At 47.0% G+C, this 25,024-nt stretch overlaps 1 protein-coding gene across 1 annotated transcript in view; it reads left to right on the plus strand.

Annotated features, from left to right (window-relative positions):
• The first annotated feature begins 5,991 nt into the window (after positions 1 to 5,991).
• The window catches only part of SPOCK1 (sparc/osteonectin, cwcv and kazal-like domains proteoglycan (testican) 1), a 148,707-nt gene continuing 129,674 nt past the window's right edge, over positions 5,992 to 25,024 (plus strand). The window contains exon 1 of the mRNA XM_005866137.2: positions 5,992 to 6,155. Coding sequence (XP_005866199.1) covers positions 5,992 to 6,155 — 164 coding nt within the window. The remainder of the gene's footprint in view (positions 6,156 to 25,024) is intronic.

Consider the following 25,024-nt stretch of genomic DNA (forward strand, 5'->3'; position numbering starts at 1 on the left):
GCTTTTCACGCAGCCATACTTCTCTGGTTCCAGCAAAATACTATGGGTGGAATTTTCTATTTTTTATTCTGTGAAGCTCTATCGAATCAGCTAGTAAACAAGACCCTCTGGAGGGTGTGTGTGTTGGGGGTGGGGTGGAAACAAGATGCATGCACAGGTTACCATGGGGACAGACAAGCTGTAATAAATGTTTGAGATCTGAGCTTGCCGAGGTTTTAACAGTTTAGGGTAATTTTGTTGTCAGTTATCCATTAAGTCACTCCTAATGAGTCACTAGGAGTGTCTTTGCTCTTCACAGGAACTTCAGATGAGCATGATTCGGGCAGAGAGCAACCTTAAAAGCAATAAGGAGACAACAGACAGTCATTAATTTGTCGACTGTTAGCAAATCAAGTGGCCTTTTGTCTGAGCAAGTTTCTAGGGGTCACCAGAGTGGACCACACGTTGACAGGGCTGTTTTAGGCTAAGTCTTGGATGATCAGTCTTACCATCTAGGCTTGTTGCCTCCCAGAATTCTATGCAGCTAATGGCCCCAGAGAGGAAGCATGGAGGTCCCTCAGAAGAGGAAAGCGGGCAAAGGGGCTGAGCACTGGGACCTCCATTCTGACCCCCCTCTCATTGGAGGGTGAGGGTGTGAGCATATAAATTCTTAGCAAAGGGCCACTTTCCACATAAAATGTGTGTAAAGGGTCCTCCCTTCCTACCCCTTCTACCACAGAGCAGGTGCCCACAGATACCCAGCATGGGAAGGTGTGGTCACGGTGGGGCTTGGGAGCGTGGCCCCAGTGTCCTCATTGGTTTTCAGGCCCTCAGCCATGAGGCTGCCATGCTCTCCAGCCTTCTCACTCACCCTCCTGCCCCAGGCTCTGGCCTGGTGAAATGCTGCAGGTCCCACGTCTGCTATGGTTTTTGTTGAGTCTGGAAGGGGAGCTTCTTTTTATCCAGAAGGTTCTTCCTCAATCTATTATGAGGGTTGAGCCCACTTCTCCATAGATGTCAGTCTCCCCAGGAAGTCTTCCCGACCCCTGGGAAGGCTGGATCCCGCCTGCCAAAATGGGCCTGCACAGAATGGAGGCTCTGCAAGTGTTAATGGAATAAACACAAGCATGCGTCACTCCCCCAGGTGGCTCTCAGGGACCCTAGGGCAAAGCACAAAATGGAACATCCTTTCCTCCCAGCATCTCTGAGGGGGTCCCCGCTAGGCTGCGACAGCTGGGATGGCCCTTTGCCTGTGAGCTTTGCAGGATGTGCCCAAGGACAGCGAAAAGGCTTGAGTCAGGATTTTAAAAGCAATGCAGCTAATTAAAAAATAACTCGAACTGAAAACAAGTTCGGAAACAATTAGGATAATTAAAATATCACTACAGTACCTTAATTGAGATCAAGCCGTGAGCTTAAAGAATAAAATTAATTTTAAAATTACATGTAACCTATAATTAATTGGCTTTCGAATTCAATGTTTTCCTGCTCAACAAATCTCTCTTTAAATTAATTCATTTTTTTCTTTGAGAAAAAGTTTTTGTAAAAATTAATTGGACATGGATCATGTGCCAGTTGACACTTGCTCATGGGCAGGAAAGATGACGTTGACCTCTGTGGGTATCTGCTCTGTGCTAGGCTCAGTGTCCTATTTAAGTCCACGTAAGTCCTGCAGGTTATTGAGACAGAAGAGGCACAGGGGACATGGTCGGCTTTGCTGACTGACGGGGATTGCTGCATCCTAACACGAGGCATGTGCTCAGTGAGCAAACGCTGGAGCACAGTCTCCGGAAATCATTAGCACCTGGACAAGGAGCTGGCCGGGTTTGTCCCTGACACTCAGCTCCTGGCGCCCCTTCCCTCCGCACCTGCACCATTTCCCGGCACCTTATTAAAGAGCCTCTTCCACTTACTATTCTGATGCCTTATCATTCCCTTTAGAAGTGGAGCCACATGGCTCTGTCCGAAACCTGTGCTGGGAGATTTTCATAAGTGTCACCTTTCAGGAGTGTCACCTGAGCCCTGGGGCTGCTGGGAAAGCTTATTGAGGCCACATTTAAATGGAACCGACAGACTCCTTTCACCATCCACATCCCCTTTACATTCCAATGTTGCTGTTTTTCAAAACAAGATGAATCCTGGTGATTAAATAAACTCTGACAGCTTGATCTGTTACTGTTTTGTTGTTCTGTGAAGTTTATTTAAATAATTCGCATATGTGTTTGAAGTATTCAGTCCCCGATAATTAATTTTTAGCCTACTTGATTTTTATATGCAGATTGTTAAGGAAGTATGCATAGAGAGTTAAATAACTGCTGATTTTTATTTATTGTTTTGGTTGGAGTTTTTTGTTTCTTTTAGTAATGCTAGTGTCAAGCATGGGGGGCGGGGAGGGGTGGCTGACCTACAGTACTAGTAGCCTAATGCTAGGGTGACAGATGGCAAGGTTGCAGAAAGAAAATGGAACACCTACTGGTCAGTTGACTCATCTGAGTGGTGGTTGCATTCAGAGGGAGTATGCAGAGGGCACACTTGCCCAGAGCTGGCACCCCACCTTCTGGGGTGGTGTGTGTGTGGCCCAGCCGAGGCAGCACCAGGCCTCTGGCTGCCCCTGCTTTTACCCCTTAACACTCATTCTGCCAGAAGGCCTCTCAGGAACATGGTGCATCTGGCTTTATATATGTTGTGAGGTGAGGGCCACAGCAGCTTTTAAAAGGAGATCCTAGCCCTGATTGGTGTGGCTCAGTTAGTTGGGCATTGTCCTGTGCACAGAAAGGTCGCTGATTCGATTCCTGGTCAGGGCCCATGCCCAAGTTGCAAATTTGATGCCTGATTGGGGTACATGTGGGAGGCAGTCAATCAATGTTTCTCTTTCAAGTCTCTCTCTCTCTCTCTCTCTTTCTCTCTCTTCCTCCCTTCCTCCATCTCTTCCTCTCCCTTCCTCTCTTTAAAAATCAATAAAAACATTTTTTTTTTAAAAAAAAAAAGGAGATCCCAGGTGATCCTCTGCTGCTGGCTTGTGGTGGTAAGGAGTTTGGGTCCTGGAGCCCCCCACCAGGTGTCAGATACCCTCTGCTCCTCTCACCAGGGACTTCTCTTTCAGACCTTTATTTGTAAAACTAGAGGCCCGATGCAGGAAGATTCGTGCAAGAATAGGCCTTCCTTCCCTTGGCTGCTGGCACCGCCTTCGCTCCAGCCCGGAGACGCCTTTCCGCCTTAGCTCTGGCCCGGAGCTGCCTTCCACCTTCGTGCACTGCCCAGAGGCCCGGAGCGGCCAGGGCAGGGTGGAACGCCTGTATTGTCGCCATGGCGACGACGCAAGCGTCCGTCCCGGTCACCGCCATCTTTGTTTCGTTAATTTGCATATTCCCTCCTTATTGGCTGTGGGCGCCACCATCTTTGTCACAAAGTGATGGTCAATTTGTATATTCCATCTTTATTAGATAGGATGGGTATATCAGCAGCAGCTACCTTCTTGGATGTTGTGAGAATGAAATATGGTAATCCAATTAGAGGGCTTAGTTCACTGCCTGCATGTCAAAAGCACAGGCCAAGTGTTAGCTATTGTTCTTGTTACTATGGAGGCTTATTATTCACTCTGAGGACAAAAGACAGACACACACTAAATTAACAAACACCTAAGATGTCTGTGCTAAGCACTTACATGTACCAGGTCTTTTCTAAGTACTTACAAATATTAACTCATTTAATCCTCATGATAATGAAAAGCAACAGTAAGTACAGTTATTACCCCATTTAACAGAAGAGGCATCCAAGGAAGGGAAAGGTTGGTAAGCAGCAGAGCCAGCATTCAAACTCAGAAACATGGGGCTGAGAGTCTGTGTTCTTCCCCACGATGTCGGCTGATGGACATGCCTTGGGACTGCACTGTCCAGTGAGGCCCCGCAGGCCGCTGTGTGGACATGGCATGTTTGTGAAGTTGGCTGCAGAAGCAGAAAGAAGCTCGAATTGGGCCATAAAGCTTGTCATGTGGTACTGCAGGCTGTGGCACCGTCCCTCTAGGCCAGCCTGTTAGTCTCCATCTCTAAGCTGTCTCCAGTGAAAACCCCAGGGTGATGTGGCACCTGCCAGGGAAACCTCGGCTGGCACCTGTGGCCTGGCTGCCAGTGGTCTGGCCCCAAGTTTCTTGAGATCCCTAAGTGTACTTCATCCCGAGGTGGTTTGGAGTATGAGAAGGGGCAGCTAAGGGCCAGCGTGGTCCTCATTAATTGTCACCTGGTCATCAAGTCTTCATTGTGGGTTCAAGTTTGGATGTGTCTTGGAAAGTAGTCAAATTGGTTGGACTGCCACCTGGATTGGTGGTGGGGGACAGGGCGGCCTGAGACACAACAGCATTGGAGCTTCTTGTATGGAAGTCCTCAGGACCAAGAGCGATCCACCCAGAAAGCCCAGCCCCAGAGGACCGTGAGGCAGACCCAGAGTGCAGGAGGCAGCCCTCAGCTCAGGAGCTCAGAGTGAGCCCTCTTTCCAGGGGGCTCCATGCAGCCTCTCTCTTATCTGGCAGCTCATTTCCTCCTGCTGAGCTCCAGCAGTTCCTTGAGAAGTAAGCTCTGCCAGATGGCTCCCCTGGGACCGACCAGGATGCAGCCTTGTTGCCAACCTGACTGGCCTAACAACTCACCTGGCTTCTGTTTCCAGTGCTGAGGCTGCTGCACAGAGGGTGCACCCTGAGCGGTGCAAGCAGCAGAAATGCCTTTGGATGTTTGTGTTCAGGTCCCTGGAGACACTCCCAGCAGCTGCCTGAGGAAAATGGTGCTGAGATTCTGGGCCTGGGCGGGCTGAGGAACAATGACTGCCTGTGTGCAGGGAGATGGTGAGCGTGAGGGACCCGTGGTGGAGGAAGGATGGCATTTCTCATAGCAGTTTTGCTGTCCCTGCTCTGGAAGCTGCTTTGTTTAACCAAATGTTTGTTGGCGAGGACATGGGGAAACTCACCTCCCTGGCCCAGGAGAGCAGTTATGAGAGAGCTATAGCCTCACAGGCGTCAGGCCCTGCAGCTGGGAGGTGGCACAATTGCTTTTGCTTTGCAGAGACTCCCCTGTGGTCACTTCTCTGCCTCGATGAGGAGCCACCTCAGCAGGTGGGGTGCTAATGAGCTGGGGCCTGCTGCTCTGCCTGTTCTAGGAAGTGTTGCCTTGTAGGAACTGCTGTCCTTGGAGACTCTTTCTCCAGCGGCTTGGATGAATCAACTGTCCTCGCTGTCATTATTCCCAGGCATAAAGCTCACTTACTAGTCAGATGGAATATCTTATGATTGCCCAGACATGCTTCCTTTCATTGGCGGATGTGGCCACCCGGCCTCAGGTGTCTTTTCTCTCTTTGCTTTTCAAAATCCTGCCCATCCTTCAAAATCCAATTCACATATTAATGCTTCATTAATCCTTGCCCCAGAAATTGATCTCTGTTTTTCTCTCCAGCTCTGTTATCACTTTACATGCCCGTCATGGCCCTTATCTAATTCTCCCTGCACAATAAATATTTATGGGGAAGCGTTTCCCCCTCCCTATTGTATTGTAACTGTGTGTGGCACAGAACTGTCTTGTGCATCTGGAAGTTCTTCAGAAAACTTAAAATAGGCTTATTTATGCACAGCGTCCATTGGATTGAACTGAAGTCCCTGAAGAAACAAGAACAAAAAACTCTGTCCTCAAGGACTTTTTCTGTTGTCGGAAATAAGTAAAATTAGGCACGGATGAAGTCATAAAAAGCAATGGCAGACAAATAACCAAAGAGGGAAAATAGCTCTTGGTCCTTAGAGCATGTAGGATTTAGAGGATTTTAAAAGTAATTTCTGCCAAAGATAAAGATGCTGCGGGTCCCCACGGTACAATGGAATCACTTTCGTGATGTGAAAAAAACATGTGAAGTAGACACGGAATTCCCCCATGTCGATTCCATTCCCATCTCCTGCAGTCTAAGAAAACAGCGCAGAGTGCAAACGCATGGTGTGTTTACGTCCCACACATCTATTTGAGTAGAAATAGAAATTAGATGTTCCCTGGAGGTCCTAACCACCCGTTTCTGTTCTTTTTTGCCTCAGCCCTGGACGCCTCCAAAGACCCCTGCCTGAAGGTGAAGTGCAGCCCCCACAAGGTGTGTGTGACCCAGGACTACCAGACGGCCCTGTGTGTCAGCCGCAAGCACCTGCTCCCCAGGTAAAGGCAGGAGGTCGGGGGTGCTCTCCATCCGGTGGATCTGGGAGTGCGCCATCGCTGACTGGGGGGCAGGAGGCAGAGTGGGTGTTTGTGCCATGGTTTCACATGGGATTTGGTACCTGCACTCCTGCTATGATTCTCAGACACAAATTTGCAAAGAATGTCAATATCTTTATTTCCTTTACATCAACTTTACATGACTCTGAGCCCTCATCTGAGCAGAGGAACAGAAAACCCTTTCTTGGTCATTATTGTCCCTCCTCCCAGAATGACCCCAGGACCCAGGAAGCTTGTAGCTAACAAAACACTGGCTGGACCTTTAGTCTCCTGGTTGCCACTGACATTCCCACCAGGGACTGTCTGTGTCATGACCATATAGAATGTGGCATCTTTGCCTGGCTGGGTGTCCAGCACACCACCATTCCTTCTGATAATGTGTCTTGCTCTTCCCACAGGGGGCAGCGTCTGATAGTCTCTCTTCCCCAGCCCAGGGGACGTCTCCCCACTGTTTTTCAGGGTCCTCAAAGCCTTTGCCGCCCCCCACCCACTCCCAGCATTATCCAGCCAGTGGGCATAGGCTTTTACAAATGACAGAAAGAGCCTTTGATTTCAGGCTACTTCTGCCTTCCGTCCTGCAGAAGTACTCAAAGCAAGAAAACAGAGACACAGACCCAAAAAGCAGGCTTTTTTAAAGGGTGGGGTTGGACAGGTGTGGTGGGGGGAGAAAGGTGATTTCAGTGTCTATGTCGCCCCTCTCTTCACACTGCCTGGACAGCGGAGAGGTGTGCGACGGACGCAGGAGTTACGACTCCCGGTTCTGGGTTCAGCAACTTGCGAGGAATGTGTTTTAATTTCCCTCAACCCCCTACCTGGCTTCCTCTGATCCTGCCTGAGGAGCTCTGTCCTGGGAAACAAGGTCCAGCAGGAGTGACAACAGGAACAGAGCCTCCACCCCCTGGACCTCTGCAAGCCTGGTGCCTGCAGCAGCAGACCTAGCCCGATGCTCGCCTAGTAGTCAGCCTTTTGTCTGTGAGACCTGCATGCTTTGCTGTTCCCTCAGACAGGAGTGCTCTTCCTGGAAGTAAAGAGATCTCACCCCAAAGCCCAAGCATGTGCCCGGCATTGTGCTCAGCACCCCCATCCTTGAATTCTCCCGGCCATTTTGCCAAGTGGGTGTTTATTTTTGTCTTCACTCTAAAAATGAGAGAACTGAGGCAGAGAGAGGTGTTGGTGATTTGCTTGTATATCTAGTGAGCGGCAGCCATGATTCAAACCAGGGCTGTCTAGCTCCACCGCTTATGTTTTTTTATCACTACTTCATGTTGGCCTCTCCATTGACCTGTCCTTGTCTATCCTCATTCATTGTCCTCCCACAGAAAGGCACGGGGTACCTATTGTGTGCCAGGTTCACGTTAGGCCCTGAGGCCAGAGAGGTCAACAAGAGACCCTGTTTCCACTCTCAACGAAGATCAATTTTGCTGTGGAATGGGATATAAAAAATATTTTTTTATTAGAAATTCCTTTTAAGACATACATACTCTGAGAAAACTATCCTAGTGTCTCCTGCCACACTTGATTTCTTCTTTCTCGGAAGGAGGGACGATATGTCCTCTTTTGCTGCAAATACCAAAGACACTTTGGGCCAGTGCTCTGGGTTGTTGAGCCACCTGGTTGTGTGTGTGTGTATGTGTATACATGTGTATGTGTGTATATATATATCTACATGTGTGTGTGTATATGTGGCTGTGTGTATGTGTGTTTGTGTGTGTGTGTGTGTATGTGTGTGTGTGTGTGTGTGTGTGGATTGTGGAGAGCCCACTGCCTGTTTCCTCCTGGAATACTGCCCTTTCTGGAAGTTCCAGATAAGAGATTTTTAGTTTTAAGCTCAAAGCTCTTTGAGACAGAGGCAGGAGTCTCATTGGCATTCTGGTATATCCAGGTGTAAATAGCGGTTTTCTGGGCACACCACATGTCTGTGTTGGAAGCACCAGCACATTCTTGCTGTGTTGAAAGTGTAATCCTCATCTCCACATCTCCTGGTGACCACAGACTTGCAGTGGCTAAAGCATGGATTTGGGGATGAGACTAATCTGGGCTCCATTCTGATGTTGGTTAATTACTTTACCTTCCTGAATCTGTGCTTGCTCATCTATAAAATGGGTTTAATGAAAGTATTCGCCCCACCCCTCTTTTCTATTTGCTGGAATACATCCTCTAAGTAATTCTTGCAGAGAGGACTTATGGGTAGTAAATTTTACTAACCCTTGCCTAGGATATTTTGTATGTATGTTTGTGTGAGAGTTCAATAAGGTAAAGGTATATAAAGTACATAAACTAGTGTCACATAATGATAGTTACCTTCCAATTACTAACACAGCTATGATAATAGTTGTTGTTGTTATCTGGATCATTCTGGAAGGTCAGCCAGCAAACCCCAAAGCTGCATGCTACTCCAGGTGCCTTGCCCCTTCACAGTCTGATTGGAAGCCTGTGAGGTTTAGCATGAGGATTCCAGTGTCCTTTCCACTGCCCCTTTTGTGACTCACAGGAGGTAAGGACTAAGATGACTCCATTTCTGATAACATTGCCTATTTGTCCATTGGAAAAACAGCCCAGAGAAGAGGCCGATTGAGGAGGCATGCCACTCCATTCAGAGCATTTGGGAGGTGGCCTGAGCCGGGGAGGCCCTGCAGTGGTGTTGGCTGTGGCTGTGGGTCCAGCTTCCCTCCTCTCCCCCTCAGAGCCTGAATGACTCCGCCCGCCATATCAGCCAAATGCATACCTCTTCTTAGGGTCTTGGACACCTTCCCAGATGAAACATCTGTCTTTCCACATTGTACTTCAGGGGTCCCCTCTGACCATGGAGACCATGTTGACAACTCTATATACTCATCAATCAGGGAAGTAATCTTTCCCTCTGAGAAACATCTGTAGGCAATTCCATCAGCCAATCTGGCCTCTGCAGCAGCTCAAGAGGCAAATCCCGCCGCCAGACAGGCAGGAGTGCACACACACACAGAGGCGGCTGGACCAGCCGTGGGCTGATTATGAGGCTGCAGACTTAGGCTGCCTTTGCAAGCAGATTGAGATAAAAGGACGGTGAGCACATCAGGGAGAGAATTTCATTAGCTTTCCTAGCTGGCGGAGATTGAGTGAGTGAAGCTAGCAGTTTGGTACACAGGTCAGTGACTGCAGAACTCAGGGCAAGCAATTTTGGGGGGTGGAGCAAGCCAGGCAACCAGCCCGCCCTCTGCTGTGGTTCTCTTTCTTTATTAGGATTGCGTTTGGTTTTGTCTTTGGTTTCTCCTAGCGGCTTCAGCTAAACTCACATTCTCTTCGGAGACTTTTCTTTGGAAATTCCTTATTACATCTCTGCCTGCCGTTAAGCTTGGGAAAGGGGATTCCTGGCAGTGTGCTCACCTTTCTGGCTCTCCAAAAGGGGCCATTCATGCACTAAAGAGCATTGTGAAGGCAGCTTGGAAGCGGGAAGCCTTCTCTTAAATGACTTTTTTACAATATTGCAATTTTTTATAATGATAGATGATGATGTTTGTTACAGAAAACATAGAAAAGTAAAAAGAAACAAGAAATAAACCAAGGAATCAAGACATTTCAACATATTTCTTTCCATTCATGCATGGTCATATAGTCTTAAAATAGGAATCAAGACATTTCAACATATTTCTTTCCATTCATAGTTTTTGCCCAGTGGTTTGTTTCTGTCAAAGCTTGATTATCAGGTGGTGCCTATATAAAAATTCATATTGTTATTATTTAATTCTCTTCAGTTAATATTTATAAATGAGTATTTCTATGATTCTACAAACTAATGAATCATAAATATAAGAGCCAAGACTATAAAACATTTAGAAGAAAACAAGAGTAGTAACCTCGGATTTGACAAAGATTTCTTAAATAAGACAAAAACCATGAACTATAAATGCCAAAATAAAGAAAAAATCAACAAATTAGATATAATCAGAATTAAAAACTTTGACCCTCAAAAGACACTGCTATGAAAGTAGAAAGATAAGACACACTGGGAGAAAATATTTGCGAAACATACGTCCAACAAAAGATCAGTGCCTAGGATGTGCGATGAAAGCACAGGTCCATTCAAAGACTCACTCATGAATGTCCATAGCAGCTTTATTTGCTGTAGCGAAAAGCTGGAAACAACCCAGATACCCATCAACAGATGAAGGGATAAACCAAATGTGGTCTCTCTATTATAATGGAACACCATTCAGCAATAAAAAGAAGTAGGCTATTGATACATGAGGCAGCATGAATGAATGTCATAAGTGTTCTGAGTGAAAGAAGACAGACCAATTTTAAAAAGGAGTATATATTATATGATTCCCATTTACAAGGAAGTCTAGAGAATGCAAGCTAATCTGTGGTGACAGGAAGCCTGTCATTGGTTGTCTGGGATACCTGCGCATTCTCTAAGGCTCGATAATGGAAAATGGGTCCTTAGGGAGAGAGTTAAATCAAACTCTGGTCTTCGTTGCCAAAGATCCCCCTGGAAAATGGGTTTGTTTGGGGAAGAGGAGTTTTTAATACAGCCATATGTTTTTTTTAGTGACTTAGGTTTTAAAAAATATTCTCTCGGGTCTTCTTAAATAAAACACCCTTGTAAGGGACAGGGGGTGGACAGAAAGTCACACGACCTGCAGAGGGGATTTGCTGCCAGTCGGGATGGCGAGGTCTGATTTATTGTTCTGTGGGCAAGAGATGGGGCGGGGGGACTTCTCTCTACAGAGCGCTAGACATTGATTTTACCTCTCCGTTGCCATTGATTTTTATTTGGAGAATAGAAAATTGAAGCATTTGTTGTAAGCCTTCAGGACAGGCCATATTTTCACATTCTGCAAGTGTATTGTGAATGGGAGGAAAGGATGTCAGGATGGGACTTTCAGTATCTGAGTGTACCCTGGAAAGCCTTGTGGGGACGGTGGGAACTGACCTGTTTTTAAATAAGGAGCCAAAGTCTCTGAGGACTAGGCCTCTCTAACGGAATGGCTCTTTATCTCCACTTTCTAATTATCTGGAATAACAACGAATTCTCCACACCAGCAAAGAATTCAGATTCAGTGGAGGTTGGTGGTATAGTAGACCAAACTGAGCCTCTTCTGTCTTTTATGTGAACTTGAAAAAAAGAATCAAAGTGTTTGAGGTCAGAGAGAAGTACATCACAGGATGTGCCTCAAATACCAAACTCTCAGAGGATATTTGAAAGGATGATGGCTATTTCATCTCAGTTTTGTTTTACAACAGAGCACTGCCTCCCACTTTGGGAGCTTTGAATGGGCTGATTATACATACACATATCTGTCTCGGTGTGGAAGACACATGGCCACGTGCAAGGTGGGCGATTCCTAGATGCCTGGATGGCTTTCTGGTGCTTCACAGCTCAAGGCCTTGGTAGTTACCTCAGTGTGATTGTACCCACATCTCCTAGTGAGGTTTAATATTTTTATAGCTCGCACCCTTTCTCCAAGGGGCTCATGCATTGCCTTGTGTTCTGCTACTCTCTGTGACTCTTCATCTGCCGTGCTGTGAGTCCGAGTGCTAATGAGGGTGTGGTGCTATTTCTAGGCTGTGTGTGGAGGTTCAGATTGGGGTTGGAGCCCACTTTTGAATCAGTCGCCTTTTTAAGCAGAAAAATCATCACTGTGGTCTCTTTTACAAATACCTGCCACTGGGCACTATGGAAAACAAAGGGAGGGCAGGTAATTCAAGAGATGCCACTTACTGACCACCCACCGTGGTAGGCACACATGGCAGGAGGGGTCTTCTGACTTTTCACAACAGTTAGGTCTGCATTATGATCCCCGTTTTTCAGATGAGGCTATTGAGGTCTTTAAAACACTCCCTGTTGCACAGGACAAGTGAGGGGCAGATCTGGAACCAGAATGGAGGCATGCCACTCAGCCTCCCCGGCTTCGCAAGTCCTGGGCAGGAGCTCTCACTGGCTGGGTTAGTGTTCCCTGCCCTGCTGAAGCCCTCCCCCTTCCTCCGCCCCCAGCCACCGGCCACCAGGCTCCTGGTTCTAGGGGTGCCACTGCACACAGGCCTGGGCCCCTCCCACCCAGCTCCTGCTCCTTAGGGAACAGTGGGTGAGGGCCTGGGTAGTAAACCTGTTTCCTCCTTTCTGTGTTCATTATTCCCCTTTGAGGGTGTTTTTTCTTTTTAACGCAACCACTCAAACCACATGTAGCTTAAACATAGAGTGTTTAATTACGTTAAACTGCAGCTTTATTTTTTTAAATAAGGAAGCACTATATGTATCTGCCTGTAAGGACCCAGCTGCTACTGGGTCTTCACTCAGCAGGATTTCTTAACTCCAGCAAGCCATTACTTTCTCTGTGGGACCCTTGATTCCGCAGGCCGACGCTCTAGCCACTGAGCCAAACCGGCTACGGCAGCTTTATTTTTTTAAATAAGGAAGCACTATATGTATCTGCCTGTAAGGACCCAGCTGCTACTGGGTCTTCACTCAGCAGGATTTCTTAACTCCAGCAAGCCATTACTTTCTCTGTTCCTTTGTTTTTTTCTGAAATTGAGGGTATTGATTAGAGAATCTTGATGACAAGAGCAGCAGAGAGTGAAAAGCAATTCATAATGGAGATGGGAATAATTGTGTGGAATTTTAGTCCCTTGGAACAGGGGCAGCGTGAGAGGCAGAGCCTACATTGTGAGGCAAATTTACTAGGCAAGTTTTGCAAATGCATTGAAAAATATATCAAAATCATGCCTGCCGGTAAAATTTACCAGATCCATATCTTGCCTGCCTTGTTTCTCTTTTCTTTCTTTATTTAAAAAACAAACAGACAAACAAAAACTGAGGAGGTCTCTCAGTAAGTCTAATGGCCTTCTGCCCAACTAGGCAGTTTCTGGGTGTGGCTCCCCAGGACCGAGCCTCTGCCCTCCCCAAGCCCTCTCCTGCACCTCTCCAGGCTGTCATCTCCCCCTCCCACGCTGCACTGCTGAAGAAGGCCCCCCACAGAAGGGGGTTCCCATTTCCAATGGACCCCAGAGGACTGGGCCATTATCTTTTTTTGAGCCATATTCTATCTGCAGGAAATTGAGTTGTTATGGTGGAATTCCAGAACGTACATGTGCCCAAGTGCCCAGGTGCAGGGAGCTAGAAAACCAGGTGTCTGTGGGCTGGGAATGGCTGTTTCCAGGGCCTGGTACTGACTTAGCACCCTCCCTTGATCTCTGGAAAGCACTGAGTATGGTCCCTGCTCAGTGGTTCTGCCCACGGTGACAGGGCTGCTGTTTCTCTGTTTGTAAGTGTCTTGCATATTAAGGGATGTAAGAGGCATCAGATTTCAGTGGATTAGGAAGAGGAGGTTGAGGTGGGTGTGCCAGTTTTGAAGAGATAATCACTAGGGTGATTTCCACCAGGGCTCAGGGCTGGCTGGGCAGCACACAGGTGTGAATCATTATGTTAGCACACCCATCCCTGAGCAGTAAGAAACAGTCAAGCTCAAGCCTCCTTGCAACTCACTGAAGAGTGTAAGGCGCCTACACATTCTGGGAGACGTCCGAGCATCCGAGGTCCAGGTGGAGCAAGGCCCATGTGCTCACGAAACACATCATCATCTTTTACTAAAGTGATCAGATTGTATTTTCCCTCTTTCACTGACTTCTGTTTTAATTTTTTGAAACCTCTCTCCTTGGCCTTTGTTATTAATAAATCTACTGTGGCCTGCTTGCGGCTCTGCCTAAACTCATTAAGATCCTAACACTCAAGGTTTCATTTTATATCAGATTAATTCAACCAATGAACCGTGAAAGGCATTCTTTATAGGTAGCAGGCACCACAGTAGGGCCCATTTGGGGCACTGACCAGGCGGGTTCTGGGGCCAGAAAATGGACTCAGGATGATTTAGATGGACATCCAAGGCTATCTTTAGAGTACTTTTGTTTTAAATGGAATGTTCTTAAACTAATGTCCTGCCTTTAATGTTCCTCCTAGAGAGAGTGGGCAAAGGGCAAGGCCTTCACACACACAGGGACAGCAGAGATGAAAGTTAATTAGTTTGGGGACCTTGGTACTTTTCCAAGGCATTCTCTTAAATGATGGTGTTCGTGGGCACACACTGAAAGGGAGGTGGCTCTGTAGCTGAGGAGTGAGAGGCCTCCTCCGGCTGCCTTGGCCATGACTCTGCCTCAGCTGGAGGGGCTGGTGTGTCCTGCTGCCCATGGAAGTGCAAGACCAACCCCCCCCCCCTTTACCTGAGGGCGGGGGTGGGGGGACCTGGCTCAAGCCGCCCATGAATATGAGGAACTCCCATGTGGAAGGCAAAGGGGCAGGGCCCCCCTCCAGACTGGAGCCAGAGTCCTTCTCTTGGCAGAAGCCAGGCGAGGCCATCTATCAATACTGTGCTGATGATGAAAGACTTGGGGGCTTGACTCCCTCCTGCCATCATTTGGGCAGGACTAGCTCTCAGAAAACAGCTCACGTGCATCAGTGATGATGGGTTAAAGGTCATTAACTCAGACGCTACTCAGTTGAAATCTGGTATTTTCTTTATTTCACAAGAATCTCAGGTGCCTTCCACTTGCCAGACGCTGGTCTGTGTTTGGAATTCTGTGATGAATGGACTAGGTCTACCCGTGTGGAGATTAAAGTGTGTTGGAAAACAGATAAAAAGAAACTAAGTATCTAATATTGTGATAAGCATTAGGCAGGATAAGAGCAGAGTGCCATAAGAGAGTCACTTTAGGTTCATTGAATGGGGAGGCCCGTAGGGGAGGTGAAGGTGACAGGTGCCCACTGAGCAAAGGGCCAGGAGAAGTGTTCTCAGAGGAGGGAGCAGCCTTTGCAAAGGCCTTGAGTCAGGGAAAAGGAAGGGACTTGGTGTCCTGAGGAAGTGGGAGGAAAGGCCAGTGCTGCAGGGACACAGTGACTGAGAGGGTGTGGCTGCATGAGCTGGAGAGGGGGCGGGGCCAGGTCCTGCAGAGCCCTGAGAGTCATGGGACAGGTTTGTGTGCCGAGCCAGCTCAGCCAAGGGTTCGAAAGCCTGAGTGAGGGCAGCGAAAGGATGAAGAAATGACAGATAATGAGAATAAGCTGGGTCTAGGACAGGGGTGGGCAAACTTTTTGACTCGAGGGCCATAATGGGTTCTTAAACTGGACCGGAGGGCCGGAACAAAAGCATGGATGGAGTGTTTGTGTGAACTAATATAAATTCAAAGTAAACATCATTACATAAAAGGGTACGGTCTTTTTTTTTTTTTTAGTTTTATTCATTTCAAATGGGCCGGATCCGGCCCGCGGGCCGTAGTTTGCCCACGGCTGGTCTAGGATCTTCCTGTGCCCGGCTGTGGCCACAGAGAGAGATCCAGACAGCAAGCTGAGCCTTTATTTTATAGCCAGAGGTAAAGGAGGTAGTGGTCACCATAGTTACAGTGTTCTTGTGAGTTTCACTTGTTTTGGCAGCACTTGCTGAATTTCCCTCAGCCCATTAGCTACCCAGATAAGATCTAGGGAGCATCATAAGGTCAAGCCTAATTATGCTAAGAGGGCTGTGCCCTTTAAGCTGGGACTTGTTTGTGGCTTTGCCAACAGGTCAGTCCGAGGCTTAACCCTATAGCCGTGCCCTACAGGTTGTCTCTCAGGCCAGTCATGGAGGGACATCTAGTGTGACTTAGGATGGACTGCATTTTCTTGAATAATTGTTCTTTAAGCCAAATGGCGTGCTATGTGAAAGAAGCTGGAGGGCTTTAAAAACTGCATTGTGGGATTGTGATAAGAAAAGAAGTAAGCATAGTGCTGTCACAGTAGATGCTTAATAAAGTTAGCTTCCCATCTGAGCCTCTAGCTCCCCAAGTATCAATGAGTTGGGAGAGCAATCCCTGCTGGCCTCATGGGGTTGCTCAGGCTACATGGGCGCGAGTATGCAAGCCCTATTGGCTTCACTGTCCAGGGTGGTGTCGGTTGTCATGATTGATAAGTTCTTTATGAACAGAGTGCAGACTCCCCTCCTTGTTCTGCTTCTCCAGTTACTTGTGATGCCCAGATGCCCTCTGGAGTGCAAGCTTGGGTCTTGGCAAACCGTAGGGGCTCACGACATATTAGTGGATGTATGAGTCAGTAAAGTCAAGAAAGGAGCTGGAGGTGCAGGGGCGGCCGATGGACTTAATTAGGAGCTGATGGGTGAGCTGCGGCACAGAGCGACACTCCGGGTAAGGTCAGGTCGTTCACATGAGGGCCGAGGTGCGTCCCGTTTCCCTTTGTTTTTCTCATAGGACCTACCACATTTCTGAACACCCAGAAATGCTCAGAAAGTGCCTGTGAACTTCACAGGGAAAGTGGAGGTAACTTGTCAGTCTGGTGTGGAAGTGGCCCTGTGTTTAGGAGAGAGCAACATATCCCAGGCTCTGCCCCGACCTGGTGGCCTCGTTCTCTGGGACCTTGTCTCTCTGCCCGCCCTCTCTGTGTGCTAAGTGACTGGACACATCTGAAGGTTGGCCATCTGGGGCCACAGGCATGGCCTTGGTGGTAACAAGTTGTCATCTGTTTCATTGACCCCTGAATCTCTTAGAGCTGAAGGTCTGTGTTGCTCAGAATGCTGCAGAATGGCCTCTACATCTGCCTTCAGCAGGGGGAAGGAAAGGGCCGCATGCTGGGCACCTCTCCTGGCCATGGGGGCAGTGTTCCACTGCTCCCCTGAGCGCCTCTGAGACCTGCTAAATCCCCCCTCCCGCTCCATGCAGGAGTCTTGCAGCTTCCAGATCTCTTCTCTCTGAGGCCTGACACCTTCGTCCTGTGGCCCATGGGACTGGCCCTTCCTGCCCTTCAGACTAAGACATAACAGGACTGCCTGTAGCCAGAACAGGACTGCTCAGCCAGGAGGAAGTCTGGGAGGGCAGCAGGCAGAATTCTTATGGACCCATCTTTGTCCTGGGGAGAACCCCGATACAGAGGGGCTGGGTGACGAGCTTCCCTCCCCCTTGGAGGGGCTTGGGCTCACAGCTGCTGTCTCCCGTGTGTGAGTATACCTGAGGAATATACCTGCAAACTGATCAGAAAATGCGGAGGTGACATTTGATGTCCTTCTAATCTGCCTGTTCTCCAACTTAAGCAGTTTCTCCACGTGCCTTTTTAATTCCACTTCTGTGATGGGGCAGAGTTGGTGTGTTGCTCTAACCGGCTCTGTTGCTTACGGACCTGCAGTGGTATATCCAAACCCTGCTTCAGAGCAGCTCCCAGAGCCATGCCGGGTGGCCATCTGCAGAGTGGGGGGTTGGGAAGTGGAGCAATGATCCCTGCAGGTGCTGCTGATGGGCACATACATTGGTACAGCATTTCTGGTGCGCATTTTGGCCTCGTTGGTACCATGACTCCATTTTGGAGAATCTGTCCCATGGGAGTGAATACCGATGCACAGAAAGACTTACATGCCAGGACATTCAGTGCACTTGACCCACGACTAAGAAGTGGGAACTCCCTCTGCAGTAGCATCCACAGGAGAACACCTGCACAGAACACAGTGAGCCTTCTGTGGAGCCCCTTGCTCGGGGCCTAGGCTTGGACTCACCGCGCTGGGCAAGCCAGCGTCTTCTGTTGAGTCAGAAGGTTTTCTGCGGGTAACTTCTACACATTGGCCCTTGGCCTGGTCCCGAAAGTTCCCCCAGTGAAGGCACAGAGGGGAGCGGGAGCTTCTCTCCTCCAACACTGAGTGTGAAGGAAGCGTCCTGAGCAGGGAAGAGGCAGGAAGCGATGTGGCTGCACTGCCTTCTGCAAGGCTGCTGCTGAAAGGCCCAGGGTTGATGGCTGTGGTGTTGGTTTCAGCTGTATCTCCTGGAATGCCGTGTCCCTGTCAGCCCTCCGCTTGTCTCTGGGCCTGTCCTGGGAGCAGCGTTGTCCCTATGTGGTCTGTGTACTTCTGCTTCACGTTGCTGGCTTGTTTCCCTAAAGGAGATCGTGTGCAGCCCTCCCAGAATGGGCACCTTGCTGCTGGTGATGAGAAAACAAATATGGGTCTTTTTTCTCTCATACACACATCCCATAATAATTAATTGACCCCCAGCCATGCAAGCACATGTTTTCTCAGATTATAGCAGCCGAGCCCCTGGCGGAAAGGCATGTGCTGGCCCTCAGCCCCGTGTGCGCACCTGAGCTTACACACAATTAGCCGGAGGCTGTGTTAGCAAAACCCTCAGTCTTCCGGTCCTCCTGGGAAGAGGCAGGATTATGAAGTCTCTGGAGGGAGGCCAGATGAAATTCTTAGTGTTCGGCTTGTTGATTATCATTTGCTTTTTCCCCCAATTAGCATGTCCATTGTTACAGAATTCTTTTAAGGTCTCAGGGTTACAAAGGGACTTTCTTGGGCCAGAAAACAAAGATGAACCAAGAAACCAAACAGGGATGCCAAAGATCCCTTGGTAATAGTAACAGTGTCTTTCCTGGCCTCTTTTAGGAAGTAATGGATTTTAAAACAGAGTACACTGCTTTCCATTATCCTAAGGGAATAAAGGAAGCTCCACTGTTCACTAGCATTTCCCTAATAGCTTGCTATTACACTGCTGGCTTGGCACTTTCCCTTAACAAAGCAGAATTCTAGTTGGTGTGTGTGTTTTCACATGTGGCCCCGGTGGCCATGCTCATTCCACCAGCTGAACTTTGGGAGCCTCTGGTGCCATTGGCCTGATCTGTCACTCTTTTAATGGAAGGTGATTGCAAAGGACACAGAGTCTCCAACCAGTTAGTGGAATTTACATAATCACATCAGCCTGCTAATCTTCATGGGCTGGTCAGGGAACACGGAGAGCTTTGTGAGTTGAGGCTAGAAGTCAGTTTGAGTAGGATCCCTGGACATATATATCTCATTTTATGTATAAAGAAACCTGGATTCAAGTAACGTTCAGAAATGTGTGCGACACTGAAGAGCTGGGCCTGTGGTCTGGCAAGTTCATGTTCTTGTCCTTTGCCCATTGGCCACACAGCTTTTCAATGTAAAATAGTTTAGCGCAGTGGTTCTCAACCTAAATGCCGTGACCCTTTAATACAGTTCCTCATGTTGTGGTGACCCCCCAACCATAAAATTATTTTCGTTGCTACTTCATAACTGTAATTTTGCTACTGTTATGAATCATAATGTAAATATCTGATATGCAGGATGTATTTACATTGTTCGTGACCCACAGGTTGAGAACCGCTGGAGATGGTCCTGAAATTAATAGCAGCTCTCTTGCCATGTAGGGATTTTCTTGGATAACTTTGCCATCTATGAGAATTTCTGGTGTCTCAATATGTGAATACGAATAAAAACAGTTTAGGTAACAACTACCCTGAATAAATTCAGCCACTCAGAGTAATATGATCATATGCTTAGGAATAATTGTTCTATGTAATGTAGGTCACAGGAAGCACATTTCATGCAGCTCTACTAGCATTCTTTTGCATTCTTTACCCAATTTCTGGCACATAATAGGTACTAAATAAGTGTTTGTTGAAATACAGATTATCTCTAGAATCCTAACCACATTTGGATTATTTAGACCTTCTGTTTTGATAGCTTTGCTTAAACAGACCCTCAAAATATAGTTACATGGAAATTTAGTTCCAATTGTTTGATCTGACCCCTCGGTCTTCAATGAAACCTGTGAGGACTGGTTGGAGAGCTCTTCTCTGGGTGGACTCCCCTCTTTCCAGCCCCCTTCCTGCACCCAGAAGCTCTTTCTTCTGTTCCAACCACTGTGGCTTCCTAAGCACTACAGGAGACACGGGGCCTGGCACACAGCTGTGTGTGGGGCAACGTGCATTTCTTTAAAAACTCTGAAAATGCATTTTTTATTAGATTTTAATAAATTAGTCCAGCAAAATATGGCCGTAAGAGAATCAAATGATAGAGACACACAGTGTCACAAAGCGGAAGTTCCCTTTCTCATAGCCTCAGTCCTGCTTCACCGAGGATGCCTTCCATTTTGTGTGTGTGCCTTCTTCATCCTTTCCGACTCATTACACATGCGCACACAGGGTTTCTGGAAACTCACCTGGCCATTGCATCCTCTCATCTGTGAAGAGTGGGTGCTTCCCCGGCTGAGTTGGCCATTGCCCCACTTTGGTGAAAGGCGGTCACGAGGCTCGAGTTGAAATGAACCTTAGTCTGGAGGTTGACATTCCCATACAACAAAGAGATGTTCGTGTTCTTGGAATTGTATCCATACTCAGCACATACCTTTTTGGTGGCCCCAATTCTTCCTAAAATTTTAAAAACATGCTCTTGTCCTGTGGGTTTGAAGGTGCTTTAGAAACCTGGCTTGCTGATGGTTGAGAAGCATGTCTGAGGGCTTTCTGGTCCCTTCTGATGTGTTTGAACCTTAACCTGGAACACCTCATGAGCCTCACCCTCCTGACCTGGGGTGGGTCTGATGGGGTGAAGCCACATAAAGAAGCTGGCTTTCCTGTGGTTGACATGCCACCTCGAACCAGTGGATGAGATAATATTCCACCCTGATAACTGGGGCCAGCCTTGGGAGTGTGTCCTCTCCTATCCCCACAGGTCTGCTTTGCTCATGAAGTCTGAGGAGTAAATGAGACACTTAGTGTAAAGAGCTTAAAACAATACCTGGAGCATTGTTAAGAGCTCAAAACGTGTTTGTTGTTATTGGTGGTAGTAATAGTACTAGTATCAGCAGAATAATTAAGTCCTCAATACAAGTTTAGCTGCTATTATCATTATTTTGTATTTCTCCTTTGAAACTCCAAGCTTCTCTAGACAATGTGTCTCATCCCAGCTTTGTGCCCGGAAGCACTGAGGACACTCCTGGGAACTACATGGAGAATGGTGGCTCTTTCTCCAGATGTTCTCTAATAAACATCTGTTTGTTAGGAAAGTTGGACTCTCTTTGGACAGTATCTCGTGTCTGGGACCTTCATTTGGAAAAAGAAGGAGTCATGAGCCTATAGCTACCAGGATGGAGAATGTCTCATGTGGGAGTTTGTCTCTCATCGAAGCAGCTTTTGTAAATGACAGAGGCCATTATGCTCTTCATGTGTAATTTTATGACTTAGTATAATGACTCAAATAACCCTAACAACAGAGGAATTATAGCATCATTTTACTATTCCAATGGCTAACATGTTTTTCATTTCAATTGACATTCATTATTTTGTCTCCAGTTCAAAAGAGCCACCATGTCAACTAAGTATCTTCCATCCTTGTTTTAGAGCAATTATTTCTGATTTTGCAAACAAATCCAATCTTGTTTTTGAATGGACAGCTTGATACTAACAGGAAATAACTTGCAGATCATGCTGGCTGCCAGCAGACAACACTGTGAGTGCAGGAGAGAGTTCTTGGGTAGGTTCTCCCTGCTTCTGAGCTTAGAGAGCAGAGCAGGTCCTGGTTATGGAAGCTGGGTTTTTCCTCCTGGAAGTGGGGATGATATGAGCATTGCATGTGAGGAATCAGAGGTGCGTTTAGGGCACTTGGACTGGCATGCAGTGGTCACACAAAACAGCTGGAATGCTGCTGTTGCTATTCATGATCTAGAATCGCTCTACTCTTTCACCAGCTGTTCATATGCAGAGAACACCATCCTATTTAAGCTTACCCAAACATGTTAGAATGTCCAATGTATTGAGTAAAATGAAAGGCCCTTCTTCCATAAATGAAGGGGGAAAGTCAATAATTCTACTATATATACTCTTTGCAGCTCCAGCCCCACCACATCATTAAATATTGTTGACACAGATTCATTTCATCCTGTGAGATTAATGTCAGGAAATTTGCACCTGCATATGTACTCGTTACTGGAAAAATTGCTCTGACATCTCTGTCCTGCCACCGTTTTGCTGTGGGCCCTGACTGTGGCCCTACTCTGCCTACGGCCAAGTAAAATACTGGGTCACAACTGATGTCATCAAAGACTCTCTTGATGGGAAGAGGTAGGCTGTGGGACTTGCCCTGGTGGGTGAGGGTAGGATCTCTGAATGAGGAGTGGCAGGGTCCAGTGGAAACAAGAGCAGGAAACACTGCTGTGTGGGCTTGAAGGTTAATGTTGACAAGTCCAGGAACGAGGACAGGAGCACCTTGGGAAGAGCAGTCATGATCTGGTCAGTCTTGCTTGTCGCTGTTGCCATCTTATTAGCGTGTGTGTGGTCCAGTCTGCTGCCAGAGACGAGTTGCTCTTGTAAATAAAATGAATATGAATGCATTTATTTGCATACTATACTTTGTAAGATTCCTCTGTGTAGTGTTCCAGAGAACAGTGTTAGAACAAAGTAAGTCTTTAAATTGATAATATCAACATGTGATTCTGTGCAATGCTGTTAACTTGCTAGAAAATCCAAATGTCACATTATTTGAGTACGATCCAATAATGCTTGCTGACAATTTCACTCTAGGTTACGTTTCTTTATAAGTACTTCTAAACTTAATATTTGTTATAAAAACATAAATAAAAGGTTGTGAAGAATGTAGAAAAACTTATCATTTCAGTAATTCTTTGGAATTCCTGGGAATCCAGATTTCTTATTCTGGAATCCAAAACAATTAGTACCTGTTGGCAGTTTGGAACCTGCAGCTTTGGAGGCAGCCTGACGTCCAGAGTGTAGGGGAGGCTCCATCAGCCCTGGGATGCACGGGGGAGCCCCTCCACCACTTCTCAGTTGTCTTTAGAAACTTTGCTAATTGTTGTTTTAAGTCTGAATTCGGATTTCTGGAAACAAGAGCCTGTTGAATTCTTGTTACTTAGCACAACATGCTATTTTTGCCCTCTAGTCAGTGCTAATGATTTGCAGAAATGAAAGGAGAAGTTTTAAAGTTCAAGTGAATAAATTCACTTATTTCACTGAGCAAAGCCATGTGTCTCAAGGGCCAATCTTGTTTCCAAGTACCAGGAGCACAAAAATGATTACGGCCCAGTTGCTACGGCCCTTGAGAAGTGCACAGTATATTGATGTAAATAGACATGAAAAGAAATGCTTTGTGCTGTAGTGAATGTCACAGTTGGGTCTGAACGTGGTGCACTGTTGAACAAATAATGTCATGGTTAATTCTACTTGGGATAGGGCTCACGGGATCAGGAGAGAGTGTGTTGGAAGACAGTCAATTTGAAACTAGAACAAGGGACAGGCTTTGCTATGCAGATAGAGAGCATTTGCCGAGTTATATAGACTTGAATTTGCATGGCATATGTAAGAGACATATAAGTGGTTGATATTTCACTCTTCATTGACTCAAGTGTGCATATGTTTGTGTGTGTGTGTGTGTGTGTGTGTGTGTGTGTGTGTGTGTGTTGGAGAACAAGGCAGAGCATTCAATGACCCTATGAAAGTGGGATCAGTCAGTTTAACACCAAAATTAGGAGCTTAGCCTATGACCAAGGAGCTGGGGAGAAGATGGAGGTTTTGAGCGTGGGAGTCACATTAGCAGATTTGTATTTCAAAATCATCACTCTGCTTCAAAATCATAAATGCTGGTTATTTTGGTAGACTTAAAAAAGAAAGATTGAGAATAAGCAGCTGAGCCAAAGAGAATCAGAAATGCCGGTGATCGCTGATTGTCTTCTCTCCATCTTGAGGAGCTTGTAGGTTGGGATTTCCTGTGCGGTGCTGTCAGCAGGTGGGAGGTGTGGCTGCTCCCAGCACCAGCAGGGCTGGGGTGGAGTTAGGGCTCCATGGCCGATGGAAAGGATGGCGGAACCTTCCTCCCAGACCAAATTGTTTGTGTCACCCCCACTGATGAATGTCTGTGACATTGGGAATAGCAATTCCATCAAGATACTTTTATTGGATTTCACTCTTCATTGACTCAAGAAGTGAAATATCTTAGAGTCAGAAGGCTGAGTCCCTTGCCTCAACTGGGTTGCTTATTTTTTATTGCTCACACTGAATTGTGGAGATTGGAATATATACATAATAACCAGGGAAGTTGTACTCCATGGGCTCACGTGTACTTGTATATAACCTTACATAACTTGGCCTCTGGACAGAGACCACCGGTTTGGTTGCCATCTCTGCTAGGGCTCTAGTGAGGTAAGGAACACCTGGGTTTGCCCCGCGAGAGCAGGTGTGCTTGTTTTATTAAAACTGGGTAAATTCTGAATGCCTTGGCCTTTATACTTCTAGTCCTCAAGGCATCATAGGAGGTTGTCAAGCATGATTCCTCCTGGCATAGTCCACAAACACTTGACCTTGGGTATGGGAGCTTGTTGCTCTGCTGGTGTAGTGCTGGGACAGTGTTTCACCAAAAAGCTTACTTACAAAATGGAGCCCTGGTGATGAAAGTACAGATGCCAAAATAGGGAGTTAACAGTCTCAGAGGGCCTTGACCAGTGTGGCTCAGTTGGTTGGAATTTGTCCTGTGCACTGAAAGATTGCTGGTTCGATTCCTGGTCAGGGCACATGCCCAGGCTGTGGGATTGATCCCCAGTGGGGAGCATGTAGGAGGCAGCAGATCAATGTTTCTCTCTTTCACTCTCACATCTCTCTCTCTCTCTCTCTCTCTCTCTCTCTCTTCCTCTCTCCCTAAAAATCCCTTTTAAAATCTTAAAAAACAAAAAAAAACAGTCCCAGAGGAGCACAGTCATTTCCAGGATACCTTCAGTCTGACAAATATCTAGGAAGTAACTTTGCCATATTTCTGTGTGACGCCAGGCAAGTCACTCCCCAGCTATGTCTCTGATTCCTCAGGTATAAAATACAGTTGCTGCACTGGATTAGTTTTAAGGTATTTTCTGGTCCCAACAGGCTGTGATTTGGTCATTAACTGCTGAGTAGCCACGCAGGGTCAGCACCAGGGACCCACCCACTCACCCAACAGGGATATATTGAGTATCCAGGATGTATCAGGCCCACTAGTAAGCACTGGCCAGTAAACTTAATGGTGAGGTTCAGGTCC

The sequence above is a fragment of the Myotis brandtii genome, unplaced genomic scaffold (assembly GCF_000412655.1).
Source record: "Myotis brandtii unplaced genomic scaffold, ASM41265v1 scaffold2216, whole genome shotgun sequence".
Lineage (NCBI taxonomy): Eukaryota > Metazoa > Chordata > Mammalia > Chiroptera > Vespertilionidae > Myotis > Myotis brandtii.